We start from the raw sequence: 20,517 nt of genomic DNA, 5'->3' as shown, positions 1-20,517 counted from the left end.
GTTGTGTTGTGGATGGGTATCTGTAGCTGGGGAGACCGAGTCTTGGGGTGCTTTGCAAGAGTGAGAAGACGGCTTCAATAAGGCAATCAATCAAGGCTTGGGGAAGGAGGAGGGTGGTATGAAAGAGTCGGTTGGCAAGGTGAAGAAGGAGAGGAAATGTGGCGGTTGAAAAGGGACCCTCAATTCTACCGCGGACAGATATCCCATTGAATTGAATGCCAAGCTGCTGCTGATCAAGGGAGGGAGCGACTACAAAACCTGGCGAGGGCTGTGTCATACAACACAGGAGGTGATGCCTAGTGATATTCACTGAATGGTACCCATCCCCCACAGCGATGCTGGGTGGCTGGAGTGCTGGCTTGGGTGTACATATGTGATATGACTTGTGGTGGCATGGTAGGAAGGAGTACGTGAGGCTGTCTTACCAGTGGGTTTGGCTGAGCCCTGCGAACAACAAGGGTCGCGACTGGGGAGGGACGTCTGGTACGAGCAATGTCAATGTCAGATTATCACGAGTTGCGGTGGGCTGGCCGGTATATCCTTAGTAAGAACATACCAATGCATGTGTGTTTCCAGGTAGGGGGAGAAAAAGCAATGACAGGCATGAACGGGTCTCTCTTTTGTCTCGACTTACCTCGCTGAAAAGTTCCTTTTTTTTTCTCTCTCTTCTTCTTTTTACCCCCTTCGATTCTGAATTTTGGGGTTGGCGGGCTGGGTTTGCAGCAACTGCAATCAATTACGAAGCCAGGAGAGGGTAGGTTTGGCGACGCTAGGGTGGACCCTGGATCAGGCTGTCTACTACTTGACAGGAAGAGGCAAGTCAGGTACTGGAGCAATAGGCGCGTCTAGGCACGGAACTTTGAGATAGGTACATGTAGTTGTTTATAGTCGCTAGATACTTAAGTAGGCACTAGGTAGGTCGAGGTAGGCCAGACCTAAACATGGGAGATTGGGAGTTAGGTGTTATGTTCACCTGCTGAGTCAGGGACAGCAACCAGCACCTCGGTTGAAAAGGAGCAACGTTGTACGGACACACAACATTGAATGTCTCGAATAGGCAAAGGCACCACCGCCATCTTTCAGCTGTGCTGTTGCACTGGAGGCCAAAGGCTCGATCTTACAATCTTACTTGTCGATTCCAGAACACATTCCGCCGGTTCCTAAGATCACTAATGCCACCTGCCGCTTGTACTATGGTTTCGGTGCTGAACTCCAGCAAAAATAAATAAACTAGTCAACCCTTAAATATTAGCACAACATATTACCACACTTTAATATGCACCGGAAATAGCGTTTTTAATACCTTTTAAATCTATTTCGAGTTATTTAAAGTATTTTTACGTAGTATTAAATAATTTTATAGATTAATACGCTCGTTTTTTATTAATTTAAAATCCTTTTATTTTTATAATATATTATCGTAACCTTTTTAAATAAAGCTTTATTTTACATTTTTTTTTTTTTTTAATTACCTTTATTATTTCACTCGGCGTTATTAACATTTTTATCTTTACATAATATTTAATTATTATTATAACCTTTCGATCTTTAATAAAACTAGTTTTAAAGCACTATAATATATTTTAATAAAATTTGTTATTATACTTTTTTTTCTAATTATATATAATTTTAAACTAATAAAAATTATTATCGTCCTCTTATAATATAAAATTATTAAATTTATAATAAACCCTTATTTACTTAAATATTTTTCTTAAAACTTTAATATAAATATTACTATTTATTGTCCCGTTATTATTAATAATTACGTAATATAACACGGTGTTATATTTAAAGATAACGTCGTTTACTATTAAGTGGTCCGTATCATTAAGTGGTCCACCTAGAATCGCATAAAAAAACCGTCCGTGCGTAACCGTGCATTTTCAGCAATTCTTTATTAAATTAACCCGGAGTTGAAAATTTATATTTATTAAAGAATATATTATAAAATAATATTTTTTTAAAAATTTATAAGTATTTTATTAAAAGAGTTATTTTAAATTTATATATTTATAAAATAATATTTAACGTATTTCGATTAATAAATTTTTAAACTTTTTAAAAAAAAATATTATTTTATAATATATTTTTTAATAAATATAAATTTTTAACTCCGGGTTAATTTAATAAAGAATTGCTGAAAATACACGGTTACGCACGGACGGTTTTTCTATGCGATTCTAAGTGGACTACTTAATAATACGGACTACTTAATAGTAAACCACGTTATAGGTTAAAAAATTTAAGGTCGTTATTATAAATATAAATATCGAGATCGAAATAACGTTAAACCTTTTTTTTATAATGAAAATAAAAGTATTTTATATTAATTAAATCGAACCGCGATTTAATAATAAAATAATTAGAGTACTTTTTAATATTAAAAAACTCGAAAATATTTAATTTAATAACTTAGCCTAGTTTTTAATCGAGTAAATTATGGTATTTTAAAAATTTAATAACGCTTTTAACTTTAATACGACGCGACGTATTATAATAAGTTTAACCTTTTTTTAATATTTATTATAAAGTTAAAAAAATTATACGAAATTTATACCGTTTAATAACGTTTAAAAAATAAACTCGAATAACGAAAACTTTAATTAATTATATAATTGCGTTGTTAGTTAATTAATTAATGAAATTAAGAGCTAGTATAGTATAGATAGTGGAAAAGGCTTGGTGTTTAGGGGTTGACTAGTTTAATTATCTGATCGGGAGCTGAAGAGGCTCCCTGGTACCCCTCTGGACCGTCGGGGCCAGGGCCAGCCCCCCACACGGGTGAGCCAGAACTCCCTGCCTGCTACTCACTATATGTAGCTGCATGAAGCGCGTGGGTATGCAGACGGACTGGCCAAAGAAACCCGTCTGGCCTGTTTGCCGTTCCATAACGCTATTTCTCAAGACTGCAGTACTAGAGCGTGTCTAAGTACGGTCGGCAGTATCCATCCTGCCATCCGCAGGCACGGGAGAGACACTACTGGCGCCTAGTATCACCGGTCGCGACCTAACCATCGGCTATCGATATGCCCCGAGAAGATCCTGCATCCCTGGCGCGAGTAGGCTAACCGACACACATGAAATGTACATGCCACAGCCAACCACCAAAGTACCGGCACGCTTTATTCAATGGTATGCCGATTCTCCAAGCCCCTGTGTCCCTCTGTTGCATCACCCTGTATATCCCCTTGAACGCCATAGCGCTGCCCTTCACCAAAAGCTCCCGTACTGTACGGACAAGGGATGATTTAGTGTTATTGGTGGTTCGTTTTAAACGTGCGACGCTCTGGTTACAGCTTTTAATTGGTTGGGCTCACCTGGCTCCGTCTCGCACGGCCGCGTCGATCACTGAATGGAAGTATTGTACGGAGGGCAGCGTTATGGCGTTCAAGGGGATAGTGTAATACTGATGTTGATCGACCCTTGGAGCGAACAAAGACATGTCGATGTCTTGGCTGCCGATGCAATATCCACCCATGATGTATGCCGATGAGCTTGGCAAGAAGGGGGTTCAAGAACAGAGACATTAAACCATGCCAAGCCAGGCTGATGGTATGTGATGCTACGTGGGGGCCAGCGACTCGGACAAGCGGTACCGACTTCTATGGGGCTCTCTGCCTTCTGCACAATACGGGAAGTATGCCGCGAGGAAGATGATCTCCCCTTTCGAGCAGATTGGAGCGTGTAGCCTATCTGGGATCTGACCGAGGTGGGCGAGAAGGAAAAGATGCGAAACGTGCATGGACTAACGCTGGGCCGAGGGGGGACGATCCCAGGAGCTCAGCTACAGACAAGGCTTGAAGGCTAACCTGCGAGTTATTGACCGCGCCGACAGCTTGACACGGTGCTTCCTCCAATGAGCCCGCTCTGAGTCCCCAGAAACGCCATTAGACCGCGCCGGCGGCGGCGTCTCTGGGCTCGTGTAATCCCCTTTTTCTCAGCTCTGACGTGAGAGGCTAAGAACCAGCGCAGTACATATCACGAGGCCAGATGGAGGTATTACTGTTGAAGTACACACATGCAGGCTGTGGGCAGAGCATGGTTCGGTGCGGACGCATCAATTGGCGAGAATCAATGGTGTTAGTGTGTATCGTATTACTACTGCTGCCGAGGTAGCCTCTGTCCCATGATCCATCGTCGCTCCCGACACGAGACTCGTGTTTGGGTAGTGAGTGTTGTTCTCCCAAATGAAAATAATCTGTAACTTTGGGGCATTCCACAAATGCCCAATCTCCACGATTGCTGCTCGGATTGCTCGGATTATACGTACGATGGCAGGGTATGTGCAAACGCGACACACATACCCATCTTTCACGAGTTCGTGGAGATGATGTTGGACGTGGAAAATGCACCGCCCAGCGGGGGTAGCACCAGCACCAGCACCAGTGCGCACTACCACAAAAACTTTGCGCAAAGGCGTATGCATGTTCACAGCAAATATACAGTAATCCTACAGCCAACAAGACTGGTAGTTGTTGGTGATACAGTGTGTTGACGAGTACAATAAGTATGTAGGCAGGTGGTGGTATGTAAGCTGCGTCAGGATTCTCGTCATTAAACTATTAATAAACAGGCGGGCAATCGAAAGGTCTCAATTCAATATACCCCACGTTGTAGCACCACAGTCGTCTTGTTGTTCAATCCTACCGGCGTAGGCCGGCCCTGGCCCAGAAGCGCTAAATGGACAAGATTGAGTCTACGCAAGCAGGGATATGAACAACATGGACGTTTGCTTGTATGGCAAATGAGCTGGCTGAGTATGGGATGTCCATACCAGGCTCTGGCAGCTGGCCTTCAATGTTTCTCCTGGCCATCCGAAAGCCACATGCCACCACATGGGATATGTATGTACGCATTATGATGAGTACAGGACGCAGATATACTTACTTAATTGATTGACTTGCCCTCCCTGCTGCAGAGTCCTTCCAGCAGTCGCCCCCTTGCCCCTTGTCGCCTGTTGCCTGTCCCTTGTCCACATTACTTACCTAGCCAAGCAGTCACTGGAAACGTTTCTTGACGCAGCTTACTTCGCAGCGTCGTTTTCGTTGTGCCGTTTAAGCCGTTCGTTCCTCTGCCAAGTTCCTCCAGGCTGTGCTTGCCAGTCCGGCAGAACTGCTGCATTGCAGGTCGAATTCCCATTGGGGCTCCATCTGGACGGAGGCACTCTTCGATTGCTTCTTCAGGGCCTTCCTTGCCTACCGACCCCACTAGTTAAGGCCAGGCACCACATTGAGACAACCTGCGTGCAGACCCTGCAAGCCCTCAACCTGACGACTCAGCTTGCGTTCCTTCGATTCGTAGTACAAGTAGACTGGACAGGCGCATCACGAACCAGTCCCCAAGAGCCAACCAAGCCTGGATGCCATTCGGAAATTACCTAGCTACCTACCTACCTCTTTATTGCTCGTAATCGGGCGAGGCCACCTTTCTTCCCAGTCATCGCTTACCAGTCCCCCGTCCCATCTATCTTAGCTTTAACAGCCCAACTGATCCTCGGAATATCTCCTGCCGGCGCAGCAAGCATTCTTTTTCTAACTTCATTTCGGCTCCCTGTGCTCTTGCCCACCCTGTCGCCCGTAACGTCACCCGACTCCATACACCCATGACCGGCGCAATACTGCTGTAAGCCTAGTGCATTGCTCCGTCTGGGAAGCTCCTTGGGCCTTCAAAGTCCTAAATCCGTATCTCACACACCAAACCCGACAAACTGGCACTCCAGCGCGCGGCCCGCCGAGTCAATAACTACATCTGAACGGCCATACCTTCCCTTTTTACCTGCTGTTTCAGTTCAGCTTGCAACAACACCAATAAACGACAACCCAAAATGGCTCCAGGCAACGCCGCGGGGCGGCATCCGCCGCCTCTTTATCGACTGAAAGCGACAATGAGAAATATCGCAGCTTTGATGGCGGCGATCAGGATCGCATATCTCAGCACACGGCCGTGGACGATGCAGAAGCCCAAAACAGCCGAGAAAACGACGGTCTGCTGGGCAAGAACGAAGACGACAGCGAGCAAACGCATTCCCAGGCGCCGGAAGCGCCGCCCAAGAAGAGCGGCGGTATGACGACGGCAATAATATGGATGGTCGTGAACACTCTGGCCACCATTGGTATCGTCTTCACCAACAAGGCCATCTTCTCGGACCCCTCCCTGAAGCTCGTGCAACTCAGCTTCGCGGCATTCCACTTCTTCATCACCTTCCTTACGCTCTTCATCCTGTCGCGGCCGCAGCTGGCCTTTTTCGCGCCGCGCAGGACCACTATCCGCGAGATTCTTCCCCTCTGCGTTGCCATGGCATTGAACGTCATTCTGCCAAACTTGTCCCTGGCATTCTCCAGTGTCACTTTCTACCAGGTTGCACGGATCATGCTGACCCCTACCGTCGCGCTGATGAACTTTGTGCTCTACAAGGCCACTCTGCCTCGGAACGCCTTGTTCGCCCTGATACCCGCGTGTCTGGGTGTGGGCATGGTCTCCTACTACGACTCTCTTCCGACAAGCGATACCAATGTGAAGACCACGTCTGGCTTGGGCGTCATCTTTGCGTTCTGTGGTATTTTCGCCTCGTCGTTGTACACAGTCTGGATTGCGAGTTACCACCGAAAGCTGCAAATGACAAGCATGCAGCTGCTTTTCAACCAGGCCCCCGTAGCTGCCTTCCTCTTGCTCTACGTTATCCCCTTCGTCGACACCTTTCCCACCTGGACCGAGCTGCCGGTTAGCCGGTGGGTCATGATATTGATGGTAAAGCCTCTTGCAAACCCGCACTGCTCCTATACGTGTGGCTAACAGCTAATCTAGTCCGGTGCCTTCGCCTCGCTCATCAACATCTCACAATTCTTCATCATTGCAAAGACTGGTCCGGTTTCAAGTACCGTTGTTGGCCATCTCAAGACGTGCACGATCGTCGCGCTCGGCTGGGCTACTTCTGGTCGCGGCGTTGGCGATAAGTCGGTCATTGGTGTCATGATTGCCGTAGGAGGCATCGTTGCGTAAGTATCTTCTCCACGACCATTCTGAACTACCAAGCTAATATTGCCAAGATACTCGTTCGTAATGCTTCAGCATAATGCTAAGGGAGGTGGCAAAGCCTAGAGGAAGGGGAAAGGAGGGTTTGATTTCCAGGCGTGATACGGAGTTTAAGGGATGGTTCGGAGCATAGCGACCTATACTGCATTTCGGGCATCGAGCTCCATACATGCATGTATGGCGTGCAGAGATGTATAACAGTCACTTGGGAGTTGGGGTACATTACAGCAAGAAAGTTCTAGAGGACCTTTATCGGGCGACGGAAGAAGTCCGTCGGTCCATAAACTACAGGAGATCGCGCCGGCTCTTGACTTGCAAGTCTGGCGTGGTCGGCGTTTGGTCGGTCCAACCAAAAGAAAGGGTTCGTCCCGAAAATTTCCCTATTCAAACATTTCCACAAATCGCGAACATCTCGAAACCCTGAGTTTCAGATCTCCCAACGATCACCAGGGCGGATGCTCGAACGTGACCCGCCAAAGACGGAGCGGGGCTGGCATGGGGGTGGCAAGGCTCTGAAATAATACGACATGGCAGTTTTGCCTTGACTGCCACTCACAGTTCAGGAGTCATCCGAGCAGGAGGGGCGTGAAAGGGCTGTGTATGTCAGATCCGAGTCCGATATAGACGAGTTTCTTGGTGGTCAAACGTCCAACCCTGACCCTTTTTTCTCTCTAAATACACAGCCTCGAGCCACGGCAAATACATCTGATTCTCTCCTTCCGGCGCCCCTGCAGATGGAGAACGTTGGATATTCTATACTATAGGCCTGCCAAGTGAAGCGAAGGGAGCCACATATCCGTCCAGCCTATGTCATGGCGTGTCTGGGAGAACCCGACGACACATGGTGGGGAGGACGATCATGAGTCTTTGGATAACGGAATTGTTATTGCTTCACTTGCAAACTGCTGCCAGGGGGAGGTACTGGATGTGAAGTCGATACAGAGATCATCTTGTTACGTTGCTACCGATTCACTGGTGAAACACTCACAACTTCGCTGCGTAGAATGTCTTTATAGATTATGGTAGCTCAGAGGTATCGTGATCATCACCACCAGTAATCCCATCACTAGCTACCCCTTTGCCAGCCCGCATCCGATCCGCTACTACTTTGTTATAGTCACTACGTGCCTGGTCGTCCCAGCCCCATAGCCTTATAGATGACGGCCTACTCGTTGCTCTCTTCGCCGCCCCGGCCGCTGCTGGCGAGGACCGCGACGAGATGCGGTCTCATCTGCGCCGTCTGCGCGGTGACTCTAATCCTAATACCAGCGCTGACTCTATACGGCGGCGCGTACTACTCCACCATTGCGGCGGCGGCGACTCGGCCAGCGTCCCCCGCGGCGAAGATAATACCGGACCATCGGTATCACGGAGGCGGCAGTGGCGATCCGAGTGATTCCCTACTGACGACAGCAACAACAGCAACGACGAACACAGAAACGACCCCATTAGCAAACCCGGACACACAACGAAACGAGTACGTAGCCATCTGCCTCGCCGTCCGGGACCAGGCCCCGGACCTCCCGGAATTCCTCCAACACCACTTCTACAACATCGGCGTCCGGCGCTTCTACATCATGGACGACGGCTCGCGGCCGCCGCTCGCGTCGCTGGGCAGGGACGGCGCGTACGGCGTGCCCGACGAGGCGCTGACCTTTGTCTACTACGACGAGTCGGCGCGCGTGCACGACATGCAGCACAAGGTCTACAACGACTGCGTCCACGTCTGGGGCCAGAACCACACCTGGATGGCCTTTATCGACGCCGACGAGTTCCTAGACGTCTTGGGGGCCTCCCCGCCGCTGCCGCCGACGCTTCCTGCCAAATCATCCACTTCGCTCTTGTCTGCCTTGTGGCCCTTTTCTTCTTCGTCGCCATCCTCGTCCAAGGCGTCAGATATATCCACTAGCAGTAAGAACGGAACCACTACCAGAGAAACCGGTGCTGTTGGCGACCAAGAAGAGACTCTAGACTCCATCCTCCGCGAACTCGAGCCCCTCCCGCACGTCGGCGCCCTAGGCATAAACTGGCAAATGCAAACCTCCAACGGCCGCCTCACACGCGCCGCCTCGGTGCGGGCGGCGTACACGGAGTGCATCTACGACGACCCGGCGCACCGGGGAGGGCTCCGACAACAAGCACATCAAGTCGATCGTGCGGGTGCGCGACTACGACCGGCCCCTCAACCCGCACAAGTTCGCCCTCAAGCAGGACCGGGTCACCGTGGGCGAGCACAACGACACCGTCGCCCACGTTGCCTTCCGGCAGCCCATCACGCGCGACCGCCTCAGCCTGCACCACTACGCCGTCAAGAGCCGGCAGGAGTACGAGGAGAAGATCTTGCGGAGTAACGCCATGAGCGCGCCCAAAGGCGAAGGATTCTGGAACCGTAAGTCTCTTCTTGTTCAGGGGGAAAACACCATTTCCCACCTGGAGAAGCAAAACTAGCATAGAGTGAGAGTCGCGACTAACCACTTCTTTTTGCAGATGTCGAGCATGACCTACCTCACGTAGAATGCAATGATATGTTACGCTGGATACAGTGATCCGTGTTGTAAACGAAAAAGACCCTACGACAGCTTAGAAAATCATGATAGACAGGGTATGATCAGTTGTATTAAACTATCCTTCTCTCAAGAAGGACGTACAGTACTATAACACATCAGTGTAATGCGCATCTCTGGAAACGCCATATCCATAGGGGCGCTTTCCAGGGCTACGCTTTGGTCGTGCCAGAACAACCTGTTCATTGGTGATATCATGCGAGACCCTCCACATAATCACCATCAAGTCTCCTCGATCTTTTGAATCTCTGCCCTGGCTTCCTCCCAGGCCTCTTTGTTCTTTCGTGCCCACTCGATCTGACTTTTTGCATATGCAAGCTGTATGGAACATGTTAGGAATATGCATGTCAGAGTGTAGGAGAATGTCGGTTAAACTCACCATGTATCGTCTCAGGTCCTCTTCCTTCTCGCCTTGGAATCTCTTAAGATCCTTCAGAATGCTTCCACTGGCATCCTTCACGTCCTGGGCAGCAACAACCTGGGCTTGCTCGAGGTGCTCAATACTCTCGTGGGTCTTTCCCATCGTGTCCCGTCTCGTTCGCTCGGGGTCCACATCCACAACACCCTGAACAGCATGTCGAATAGGACCAAAGATCTTGTTAGTAATGGAGTTGCTGCTGGGCATTTTCTTGTGGGTAGGCGGTGACCGCTCAGGGGCTCCGACTCGTGCCGAAGGCGCCGAGGAGAAATCGCCGTGCGTAGGTGGGAAGTCTGAGTCGATGGAAGCCGTATCCTCGCCACTGCTCTCTCTATGATGCTGTGACGTGGAGTTCTCCTTCATACTCGAGGATCTTCGGGGTGGCTGGTGCTGTTGTTGTGCGCTGCCAATTTGCTGACTGCTGCTGAGGTACTGCTCAATTCTCCGAGCCTCGGCCTCGCTTCGTTCAAGTTGGTCGAGGAGCATGCGCTTTTTGATCAGTTCGTCATTGGTCATCTCCTGCTGTACCCTCTTCAGGGTTCTATAGCGAAGAACGTTACGAATGACACCAGCAAATTGAGCATTTTCGCGCATGGGCTCAGCAAAGCTGGCGCCCAATGAACCGGCCAGCTCTTCTGTCGCAATGTACGAAGAGTCGGCAGCCTGACCAACACGCTCAATAGCTGCAGCGAGTGAAGAGTCCTGTTCCGAGAGGGCGAAAGCGTTGTACTTGGCGCCTAAATCAGACATATCCCCAGATAGCGCCGTTAGGTGGCTCAATGTTCGACGGTTGACCTTCTCCATCGAGCCCATCAGGAGGTGCTCCATGTCTTTGATCGAGGCCTCGAAGCTATTGAAGTAGGGGTCCAGTTCCTGTTCGGATAGATTATGGGTATCAGGTGGAAATCGCTGGAGGATCTGCGGTCCGGTCGTAGAGCTAGGGCTGTCAAAGGTCGAAGGGGGGCCAGCTGCCGATGTGCCCTTCAACTTGGAGGAAGTGGCAGGGATCGGAAGGTGAGAATGGCCGTCGCTCGGGTTGGCGGTATCCAGAGGAGGTGCCTTCAGAATTGACTTCGGGATAGAAGCCACAGGATGGGTTTGGAGAACCTCGTTCCAGCTGACGTTAGGATCCAGGAATTTCCACCAGACACCATCGCTCAGTACGTCGTCCATCTTCCGGCAGCGGTTTAGGAACACGGCCAACATGCGCTTTCTCAAGTCGATTATTTGCTGATCTTGTTTGGCATTGGTAGGGTTTGCGGCGTAATCCGCCATGGTGTGTTTCTCGGGTATCGGAGGAATGATGAGGGTCGGATGAAGTCTGGTGAGTGCGTCCCGTAGTGAAGCGAACTCGGAGTATCGGCGGCGAACTTCCAGGTCGCCAGTCCGGATCGTGTAGACGATGTAGCGACCACCACTTTCCGCGCTCTTGCCGGCATCCGTGATCATGATGGGCAGCTCGGGGTTCTCGTAGATGATCTGCTCGATGCGACTGCTGTACCCGCCGGTCTTCCGCCGGGGAACCTGGGCGCGGGCCTGCGCAGCATACTCCTCGTCACTATCGGCATCGCTTACATCCTGGCCATATGATCGCGGAGGGGGTGGCGCATCCTCACTAGTGGTGGAGGGCGTCTGCGGCTCAGCGAAGCGTGGGTTGTCTGCAAATATCCATTCGAGATCAGCTTCGTTCGGCGGGGAGGGAGGGTCGTCCAGAGGAATGTCATCCCACTGGGGATCCTCCCGGGAGCTGTTCGCGTTGCCGGGCATGGCAGGTAGAGGGGCGCATCAGGCAACGAAGAAGGTGCAGCTTGTTTCCAAGCAATGCCACAAGTCGGGACTTACAGTCGCGAGAGCTCGGGGAGGCAGCATTTACAGAAGACGAGGTGACCGAATCCCGCCTGTCAAAGCTGGTCCCATATGGGTTGTTATCCTCCTCGTCGTTCCACATCTTGTTGCTGCGCGGCGTTCACAAACAATGCGCTTAATGAGTCGACAATCAGTATGAATCCAAGGCGTGACTCGGTTATCTGATTGTGACGATCGAATTGACGCTTGTTGCAGTTGCTATGGGCAGGATGACCTTAAACTTGAGAGCAACGACGGCGACGGCGACAATCCCAAGAACAACAACAATGAGGCCGCGGGCGACAGAAGGTGGGGGAGGAGGGAGGCGGGAGGCGGGAGGCGGGAGGAGAGGGACGAATGAATGTGTCGCCTAACACAGAGCTTCACGGATCTAGTGAACGATATGCCTTGTTGTCATTGTCTTCCTGGGCGACAACAGACTATATCATAAAGCGGTAACGGGGTCGTATCAATGAGGAAAGAAAGATGATGTGCGACAACGAAGGTGTAGATGCTGCTCATTGGGGGGGATTCGCTGCTACACTACCCTACGTACGGAAACCGGGTGCCTTGACTGGGCCAGCCTTAGGTCAAGTCAAGTTAAGCCTTGGATGGCAAAGGCACCTGCTTTCCAGCGCAATTGATCAAGAACCGATGACGAAGCACCGACAGGTCCGTGCTCTTGCTTTTTGCTTGGAGGAACACAGCAACCAACCCCAACCAGGCGCTGGCACTGGCATTGGGCACTGCGCTGGACTTTACTGGCCTAGCCTAACCTTAACAAGTGCTGGCGGCGGACACTGGAACCAAGATCTGCAGGCTCCTCTGGCTCCTCAACTCAAAGTGCGGGACAGACATTTGAAGATGGGGCTGGGGGCTTGACTTACTTACATCTTCCTAAGTACATACTCGGGTGACAGAGCACATCCATTCTCCCACCTGCAGTATATTCCTATAGTGTGGCAATCAAGTGGAAATATATACGTCAATTCGTGCACATAGTAAGTCGAAATGCTTTTGCTTCAGAGATAAGTAAGTCCCTACACTCCGCAACACACTGGCCTGCAGTGTTTTGGAAGATGGCGAATCAACTTCAGCCGGCTGCTGTTCCGTCACACGTTACAATGCATAGCAACCACCACGATACGCACCAACTGGAAGCGCAGCATCATCTTCGAGCTGAATTCACTTCAACCGAGAGAACGGACTGCGGCTGCATATAAGCCAGCCATGGATCTTCGCTTTCAATGAAACATTTTAACGCTGTCCCAAGCAGACAGTTGAGTTGCAATAATGAGGCTCTTGAACTGCCGCACCCGGACTCTGGAGTACTTCCTGGAGGACCCCCGCAGTATGCCATCCTTTCGCACATGTGGGAAACAGACGAAATCACCTTCCAACTCTTACACGACAAAGCCTATCAGCACGAGACCAAGAAAGGTTGGTACAAGATCCAGAAGTCGTGCGACCAGGCCCTCAGGGACGGCTTGGACTATCTGTGGGCCGACACCCTCTGCATTGACAAGTCTTCTTCGTCTGAGCTGTCCGAGTCTATAAACTCCATGTTCAAATGGTACCGCGACTCGGCCGTCTGCTATGCCTATCTCAGCGACGTTCTCCCAGATGGGAGAGGTTTGGAGAAGAGCCGTTGGTTTTCTCGCGGTTGGACCCGTAAGCAAGACATTTTGATTGATTGACACCTTTTCCGGAAGCCATGACGGGTGATGAAGATAGGTTGTTGATACTACCAACTGTCACTAAAACTCCAATTGCCATAGTTCAGGAACTCATCGCATCGGGCGAGCTAAAATTCTATGGACGGCATTGGGACTTCATAGGCCTCAAGTCTACAATGCTTGACCAGCTGCATAGCATCACGGCCATCGACTCCACAGCCCTCCAAGGCGGCAGCTTGCGTCTCCTCAGTGTGGCTCAGAAGATGTCCTGGGCGTCGAGGCGGCAGACGACGCGCCCCGAAGACATGGCCTACTGCCTGCTGGGTATCTTCAATATCTCAATGCCCATGCTGTATGGTGAAGGGTCGCGAGCCTTCATCCGGCTTCAGGAGCAGATCGTGCGAGAATACGATGACCAGACGCTTTTTGCCTGGGTAAGCAGCGGTCACAGGGAGGGCGACCAACCCACCGGCGTCCTTGCCACCTCGCCGGCCGCCTTTGCCTGCTCGGCCAAGTTCTACCCTTGCCAGCCTCGCTGGTCGAATGAGAAGCAGTTCGATCCCATAACGGTCAGTAACCGCGGTGTGCAGTTTATCGTGCCGGCACGCAAGCTCGACCCGAGGGACGCCGAACGCCTCGGTGCCAGCCGCGGCTACGAGGTCTTCCACATGCAGTTAGCCTGTAAAGAGGTAGGATTTGACATGAAACCCCGTCTGCGCGCGGGTATCTATCTGACCAAGCGCTTCGGCACGGGGAACACCTGGTCGCGGATCCGGCCCACCCAACTGCCATCCTTTGAGTCCTGGGAAAAGTACGAAGTAAAAGCCTTCTTCGCGCTCAAGGAGCGTAGCCCGCTCCAAGATCTGGTACTGCGGGGGAAGCAGCAGCGACAGTAGCGCCGCTTTCTGGGCCCGGACGATGCCCACAGGAGCCTGGCCATACCGTCTAGCCTTTACGTACCCGCCCCATTGCTGGGATGAAAGAACAACATGTTCCGGCGGCAACATTTGGGCAAGCAAGAGCCATTTGTTCTGGGTTTTCGCAAGTCAGTGGTGGATGACACTGCAGACGAGACGCAGAACGAGAAGTCGCCATCGTCTTACTTCCTAGTATTCTTTGGCATAAAAGAGCCAGAGCAACCACAGGCTGGTGAGTGGTCAAAGCAACATACTTGGTGCCAAGTCAGATATGTTGAACAGGCGGTGCTCACGGCTGAGAGCGTGGACCTGGTAATACAGGACCTAGATAAAAGGGAGGTTGTGGCTATGAGTGAGAGGAGAGGAGACAAGCAGTTTCTGTGCGAAGGTGACGGCTGGCTTCTGAAGTGTTATGTCCAACTGGAGGTGGTATGTGGTCAACATCTCTTCTGTGCTGATATACATTTGCGGGAAGCCTAGAAATGTATGGCGACCTTCAACTTGTCAATGTCATATGGATCAGCTGGAAGTCGTATGGGTGGACATGTCTCATAATTGAAACTCTGTGAGCACCGAGTGTTCTTTTGGGGAATGTATTATTTTACTTATTGTCCTCTATCTCTACCTTCGTCCGCAAGCCTTTTCAACTCTCTCTTTCGGCAGGAACAGGCTTCTCTACTGTAACAGAAGACGGCTTTTTCAACCCAATTGGTTGCCGTCCAGTCTCTAGATCATTTATCTCGTATACCTGATCCACGCCGTCTGAAGTTGGCAGGCTAGAATACCCGCCCCAAGGAGCAGCCAGCATTCTACGAAGCCAGCTTATCATCCCCGGCTCGGGGCCTGATTCGGCTTCGGATTTGAGAGACTCGGGATTTCCGGCATCGCCCTTTACCCACGACTTGCAGATCTCGAAGTGGGCGTTGGTGGTGTCGGGACCCATCGAGTAGTAGAACATGCCGACGAGCGCAATGCTGTACCCGACAACTTGCATCAACGTGACCGGAGCGCCCCAGATGAGCATCGATGCCACGACGAGCAGGATGGCTTTCAAGATGCCTGTCAGATTCATGGCCAGAGCCGATGTTTTCCCGATCTATAGCGGTGCGTTAGTTCTATATACTTAATAGAGTCGGGTTGGTACTTTAAGAAAGAACGCTCTCAACTTACCAGGAAGACGCTCGCTACATTGAGCATGAAGGCTATAAGACAGTTCAAGCCCAGCGTCGGCACTCCCACCCTCTCCAGGTCCATCCAGTTGAACCGCGGCACCTCGGTGAACAGCGACACGGCCCCGTTGAGCACGGCGCAGACTGGGGCGTAGTAGTAGAGCCCGACCAGCGGGTCCATGCGGGCGCCGTCGCCGGCCTCGCGCTTGAGCAGGACCTCGATGAGGAGGAGCCGCATGCTCTCGGCGAGGGTGCCGCCGAGGGCGAACAGGAAGCCGAGCCAGTTGAACTGGGTCTCGGCGAGGGAGCTGACGAGGACGCCGAAGACGATGACGAGCACGTTGTAGAAGACGGTCATCTGCGGGCTCGTGATGCCCAGGCCCCACGAGATGAGCAGCGTCGTGGCCGGGGCGAAGGCCTTGAGCATCTGCAGGAACGAGACCGAGAGGAAGAGGTACGACAGGTTCGAGAAGACCAGCGACGCCGTGTACAGCATGCCGATCGGCAGGATGGCGCGCAGGTAGATCCGGCCCGTGAGGGGGACGGCGTGCCTCGAGTTGAGCAGCGGCGTGAAGCGGGCTAACAGTTGTGTCAAGACGGTTGCTGTTATGAGATGCAGCGTCGTAAGGATGATGGCTATGAATTGTTGTTAGTGGTGGAGTCTATGGCAATGCCTTGAATACCGGATCTGCAGAGCGGTATACTTACGGTAGCCTAATACTTTAGTTAGTTGTGGTATTTATGAACAGTGCATATGAAGGTAACTTACGAAATCCGGCTGTGTCGAGTAGCCATTTGTTGAAGATGATAGTGAGGTTACTAAATAATATCCAACTCCTAGATGCGATGTCAGCATTGGTCTCCTGGTGGTCATCGGCTCCTGGCTATGTCCGAGACAGCCTCCATGCAGAGACTAGACTCTCCAGACTCGCCGTCTCATGGACGGAGACACTTACGCAACGTATAAAGCTGGATGGAGCTGCATGATCTTGTTGTCCCAAGTCGCGGGACTTGGGAGGCTCCCATCCTGAGGAGACTGCATCTCCGAGATGCTTCTGAACGTATGAACGCTGTAATCTTTTTGGACTATTATAAACAAGTTAGCCATCTAAATGCCTTCCATAACGAAGTATAAGCGCCATACAAGCCAGAAATCATGGCGAATTTCCTACTTGATACAGGTGCTCCCATGTGGGTTTCCCGAGTCCTCACACTTCATGAATCACTTCTATACGTACTTTTCAAGGAATTGTTTGGTTCGGCTGAAACCCCACTCCAGCGAACAGCAGCAGATATACCCTTTTCGGCACAAGAGCCTTGGGGCGTAGGAAGGCGTATATTCCGACGCAAACTTCCAGGCTCTGGGGCTGTCGTAGGTAATCAATGCAAGTCGTACCTATAAAACCCAAGACGTAATGGTTCCACTAGGAATTATGCCAGGAAGCAAGATTTGGGAAGGAATAAGTGTGGCGGAGGATTAGGCTCGTGATGCCGATGGTCGAGGTGGTGTGGTGGTGAGATTGGTCCAGAAAGATATACTAATAACAAACGAGTAAAGGGCAGGCAACCATTAACGTCAGTTCCTTTCCCGTTCTTGCCCTCCGTTTTCTATCCTTTCAATTCAGACTGGAAACAGTTGGAGCTTGTATCTTGAAATTGGGTGAAGGGATGATATATGTTCTTCCCTATCTAGAAAGAGAACGCAGAAGAAGAGACACGGGGTTCACTTTTTTCTACTCCTTGAGCGAGAGGGTCGGCCTTGAGAGGTGAAGGACAAGGTCATCCATCCCCTGTCGTTTGTTAGGCGCAGCCAGTGCGTTCGCTGTGCTGGAACCCCGTTGTAATAGTGTGATAGGACGGCCATAGGACCCTTATTAAAAACAACAGAAAAATAAAGTCTCCGTGCATCCCGGCCGCCCCCCCTCCTGCCCACTGTCAGCCAGCAGCATCAATGCCCATCTCCACTTCCTTACTCTGTTCAAGACTCGGAACACGAGCGTGGGTATCTTCAATAAACGGAGATATGTGGCTCTATCGCAAGGAGCAAAGCCTTCGCCGCACAGAAGAGTGGAAGGGCATCTCGTATCAGACTGTTGTTGCTTGTTGCAAGTGGAAGGGCATCTCGTATCAGACTGTTGTTGCTTGTTGCAGTACCTAGCAACCACAGGAAAGGACGGCAGTAAAGGTGGTGACATGCATGACAACGGGGCCAGGCTGCCAGGAACGTTGTTACAGGCTGGAGGGAGCCTAGCAGCCTAGCAGCCTGGGTAGGTAGTTAGCGATAGCCACTACGACATTGGATCCCGACTCCCTCCAACCTCCCATCCCTCGACAGGCCAGCCCAAAGCCAGCCTAAAGTAAAGCATTCCAGGCTTCCGGCCATCTGAACTGGGCGCAATCGCGCATCTGCACATGCCTAGCCGGCCTTGGGCAAGTCCTGTTCCTAGTCCATCGATCGTCGTGGCGGAGCGACAGCGAAATTGCATCGTCGGCGCGCATGCACTGATTGTCTGCCGGCTATCCGTAATTGATCCGGGGAAGCGGAGACAACGTTTGAGCGGGCGCAAAGGGGATGTCGACTATTGAGTCGATCATGATCTGTGAGGTATTGCATCTCTCAAGATAGAAACCGACCGCAGCTTTTCCCCGACTGGTATCTACTAGTCTGGCTGGTCTATACGGATGCCAAGGTTCAGGCTTGTTTGTCACTGCTCGCCCTACCGAGCATGTCAATGCGCATATCAGTGTGATGTAAGTAGACAAGCATGCACCATAAATTCACCAGTACGGGAGATATATATATACATATATGTAGAAGATCAAAAGGAGGTGGAAATGATTGACTGTTGTATATTTAACTTTCCAAAGTTTTTTTTCTTTGCATCTATCTGCCACGGGAAGTAGTCCTCCCTCTGTCTCCCCGCATACGTCGCCGTGGGCAAAAATGAACATTAGGCATAAATCGCTCGCCTTGATGGCCCCTCATTCAGGAGAAACCGGCGGCCATCGGTACTTGGTACCAGCTCTCATGCGAATATATAGGGTAGGTAATATTCCACACCAAAATTTCCGGAATTAGGGAGTGTCCTCGACCAACTCTCGCCCCGGAACCCAAAACCGGTGAACGCCATGCGATGCTTGTGTAGATATATTTGTAGAAACAACCAAGGAAGGGGGAATTGACCAATCAAATATGCAACGACGACAGGGATTGCCCAAAATCCGCTAACCTAATAAAATGCGATGGAATGCAAGTGCAATGGCTTCACACTCTTTTTCTGGGAAGGATTGTGTGCGTGGTCTTCTCATGGCGTTTTTGTTGGTTTTATCGTTATAACAGACGCAGGGCACCCAGGCCGAGCGAGAACATCAAACCGAGCAGCGCCGCCGACGGCACCGAGGGGCCGGAAGCAGCGTTCTTCTCCCGACCCAGACTGCCGGCCGAGTTAGCGGTCGAGATGCCCGAGGTGGCGGCTACGGGGTTCTGCACCATGGTGGCCCCCGGCACCGAGGACGCGCCGGTTCCGATCTCCTGCACGTCGGACTGCGTCGCGTTGAAGTTGGTCGGGGCCAGCGAGATCTGGTTGTTGGCGAGGTCGTAGACGACGTACGCCGACCGCAGGAAAGTGTCGCCGAGCACGTTGGTGCCCGCGCCGGCGGGGGCAATGCCGAACAGGCAGGCCGGTACGCCGTTGGAGAAGGTCGGGCGCTTGCCGCTCGTCGTGATGAGGTCCAGCACCAGCTCGTCCATGCCGACCCGAATCGTAGGCCCCGAGAACGTGAAGTCGACGCTGCTCTTGTTGTTCGCCACGGCGCACGGCACGTAGGCCGCGCCCTCGCTGGGGTCGTACTGGGCGCCAACTGCCCGGTAGATGTCGTCCACCATGGGGTCCGGTAGGTAAGTGAGCGACGAGCCCGAATCCAGGAGGACCGCAAGGGCCTGGTTGTTGGCCACCATGCTCCCGCCCATGCTGAGGCTGGTTAGGGTAATCAGGAACTCGGAGAAGACGCCAGCGTTGGCCTGGATCGGGAGGGTCTGAAGCTGACCCTCGTACTTGGCCTTGTCGACGCCGCCGAAGAGGATGCTGCCGGTACTCGCGTCGAGATCATTTAGCCACAGGCTGTAGGCGCTGGACTGGATCTGGCCTTCGGCCACCAGCTTGGCCGGGAGGTTGTCGTAGGGGTCCATGTTCGCACGACCGACCTGCACTTCGTTGACGGGATAGCCGATGCCCAGGATACCCTGTGCGGAACTGCTCTTGTAGCCGATTCCGAACTGCAAACTGCCGACCGATGTCTGCCCAATGGTTACCGTATCCGATACGTAGTCGCCAGATGCTCCGGATCCATCGACATAGGAAATGTTGAAGTAGCTGCCGATGTACTTGTAAGTGGATGACGAATTCGCGTTATAGCTTCCGGCAAACGTGCATGGTTTTGAAGATTGCAAGCAGAGACTCGAGCCCGGCGTGTTCACCCATAGATCGCTGCTCCCAGTGTCGACGTGAAACCGCAGAGTCTGCGGCGGTGTCCCTATTGTGCCGTTGGCGAAGTATAGCGTTTCCTATAGATACCGTGTTAGTATACGTAAGGGAGGAAGAGTAGTGTGGACACTAGCGTCGTACCTCGTTATCCAAGGCCGCCCGTGTTGTCCCCCTTCTCCGTAACCGGTCCCGCTGCATCGGATTCGAGACCTTTCTCCTCTGCATGTCCATGCCGACAACCTTGGGCTGATTTGATTTCCGCTGGGGCACTGAGAGTGCCTGTGTGGGCGCGCAGAGCAGGCCGGCCATCAGGCCGGCGGCGACGGATACCTTCATCCTGGTTAAAAGATAATAGTCCCCCTTTTTTTTCTGTCTTCCAATAGCGACTCTTGATTCTTCTCCAGATATC

At 51.5% G+C, this 20,517-nt stretch overlaps 6 protein-coding genes across 6 annotated transcripts; 3 read left to right on the top strand and 3 right to left on the bottom strand.

The window, feature by feature from the left end:
* Positions 1 to 5,605: 5,605 nt before the first annotated feature.
* Positions 5,606 to 7,101, top strand: PG997_003686 (uncharacterized protein; the record flags this gene model as incomplete). Its single annotated transcript, XM_066808001.1, has 4 exons — positions 5,606 to 5,625; positions 5,838 to 6,750; positions 6,808 to 6,998; positions 7,050 to 7,101. 4 exons carry the CDS (start codon positions 5,606 to 5,608, stop codon positions 7,099 to 7,101), a joined length of 1,176 nt encoding a protein of 391 aa, XP_066671619.1.
* A 1,091-nt stretch (positions 7,102 to 8,192) lies between these two features.
* On the top strand, positions 8,193 to 9,581 carry PG997_003685 (uncharacterized protein; the record flags this gene model as incomplete). Its single annotated transcript, XM_066808000.1, has 3 exons — positions 8,193 to 9,107; positions 9,160 to 9,424; positions 9,523 to 9,581. 3 exons carry the CDS (start codon positions 8,193 to 8,195, stop codon positions 9,579 to 9,581), a joined length of 1,239 nt encoding a protein of 412 aa, XP_066671618.1.
* A 240-nt stretch (positions 9,582 to 9,821) lies between these two features.
* Positions 9,822 to 11,965, bottom strand: PG997_003684 (uncharacterized protein; the record flags this gene model as incomplete). The annotated part of the gene is made up of 4 exons (XM_066807999.1): positions 9,822 to 9,917; positions 9,979 to 11,541; positions 11,593 to 11,699; positions 11,860 to 11,965. The coding sequence occupies 4 exons, from the start codon at positions 11,963 to 11,965 to the stop codon at positions 9,822 to 9,824; spliced, it is 1,872 nt and encodes a 623-aa protein (XP_066671617.1).
* A 1,144-nt stretch (positions 11,966 to 13,109) lies between these two features.
* PG997_003683 (HET-domain-containing protein) lies at positions 13,110 to 14,434 on the top strand (the record flags this gene model as incomplete). Its single annotated transcript, XM_066807998.1, has 2 exons — positions 13,110 to 13,533; positions 13,641 to 14,434. 2 exons carry the CDS (start codon positions 13,110 to 13,112, stop codon positions 14,432 to 14,434), a joined length of 1,218 nt encoding a protein of 405 aa, XP_066671616.1.
* A 664-nt stretch (positions 14,435 to 15,098) lies between these two features.
* On the bottom strand, positions 15,099 to 16,666 carry PG997_003682 (uncharacterized protein; the record flags this gene model as incomplete). The annotated part of the gene is made up of 4 exons (XM_066807997.1): positions 15,099 to 15,551; positions 15,626 to 16,260; positions 16,394 to 16,461; positions 16,581 to 16,666. The coding sequence occupies 4 exons, from the start codon at positions 16,664 to 16,666 to the stop codon at positions 15,099 to 15,101; spliced, it is 1,242 nt and encodes a 413-aa protein (XP_066671615.1).
* A 2,289-nt stretch (positions 16,667 to 18,955) lies between these two features.
* On the bottom strand, positions 18,956 to 20,444 carry PG997_003681 (candidapepsin-3; the record flags this gene model as incomplete). The annotated part of the gene is made up of 2 exons (XM_066807996.1): positions 18,956 to 20,188; positions 20,250 to 20,444. The coding sequence occupies 2 exons, from the start codon at positions 20,442 to 20,444 to the stop codon at positions 18,956 to 18,958; spliced, it is 1,428 nt and encodes a 475-aa protein (XP_066671614.1).
* Between the last annotated feature and the right edge of the window lie 73 nt (positions 20,445 to 20,517).

Source organism: Apiospora hydei (genome assembly GCF_038363865.1).
Source record: "Apiospora hydei strain CBS 114990 chromosome Unknown utg000004l_segment0_segment0, whole genome shotgun sequence".
NCBI classification, from domain to species: Eukaryota; Fungi; Ascomycota; class Sordariomycetes; order Amphisphaeriales; family Apiosporaceae; genus Apiospora; species Apiospora hydei.
The sequence above is the reverse complement of the archived record's forward strand: the minus strand, read 5'-3'. Positions and strand labels throughout refer to the sequence as shown.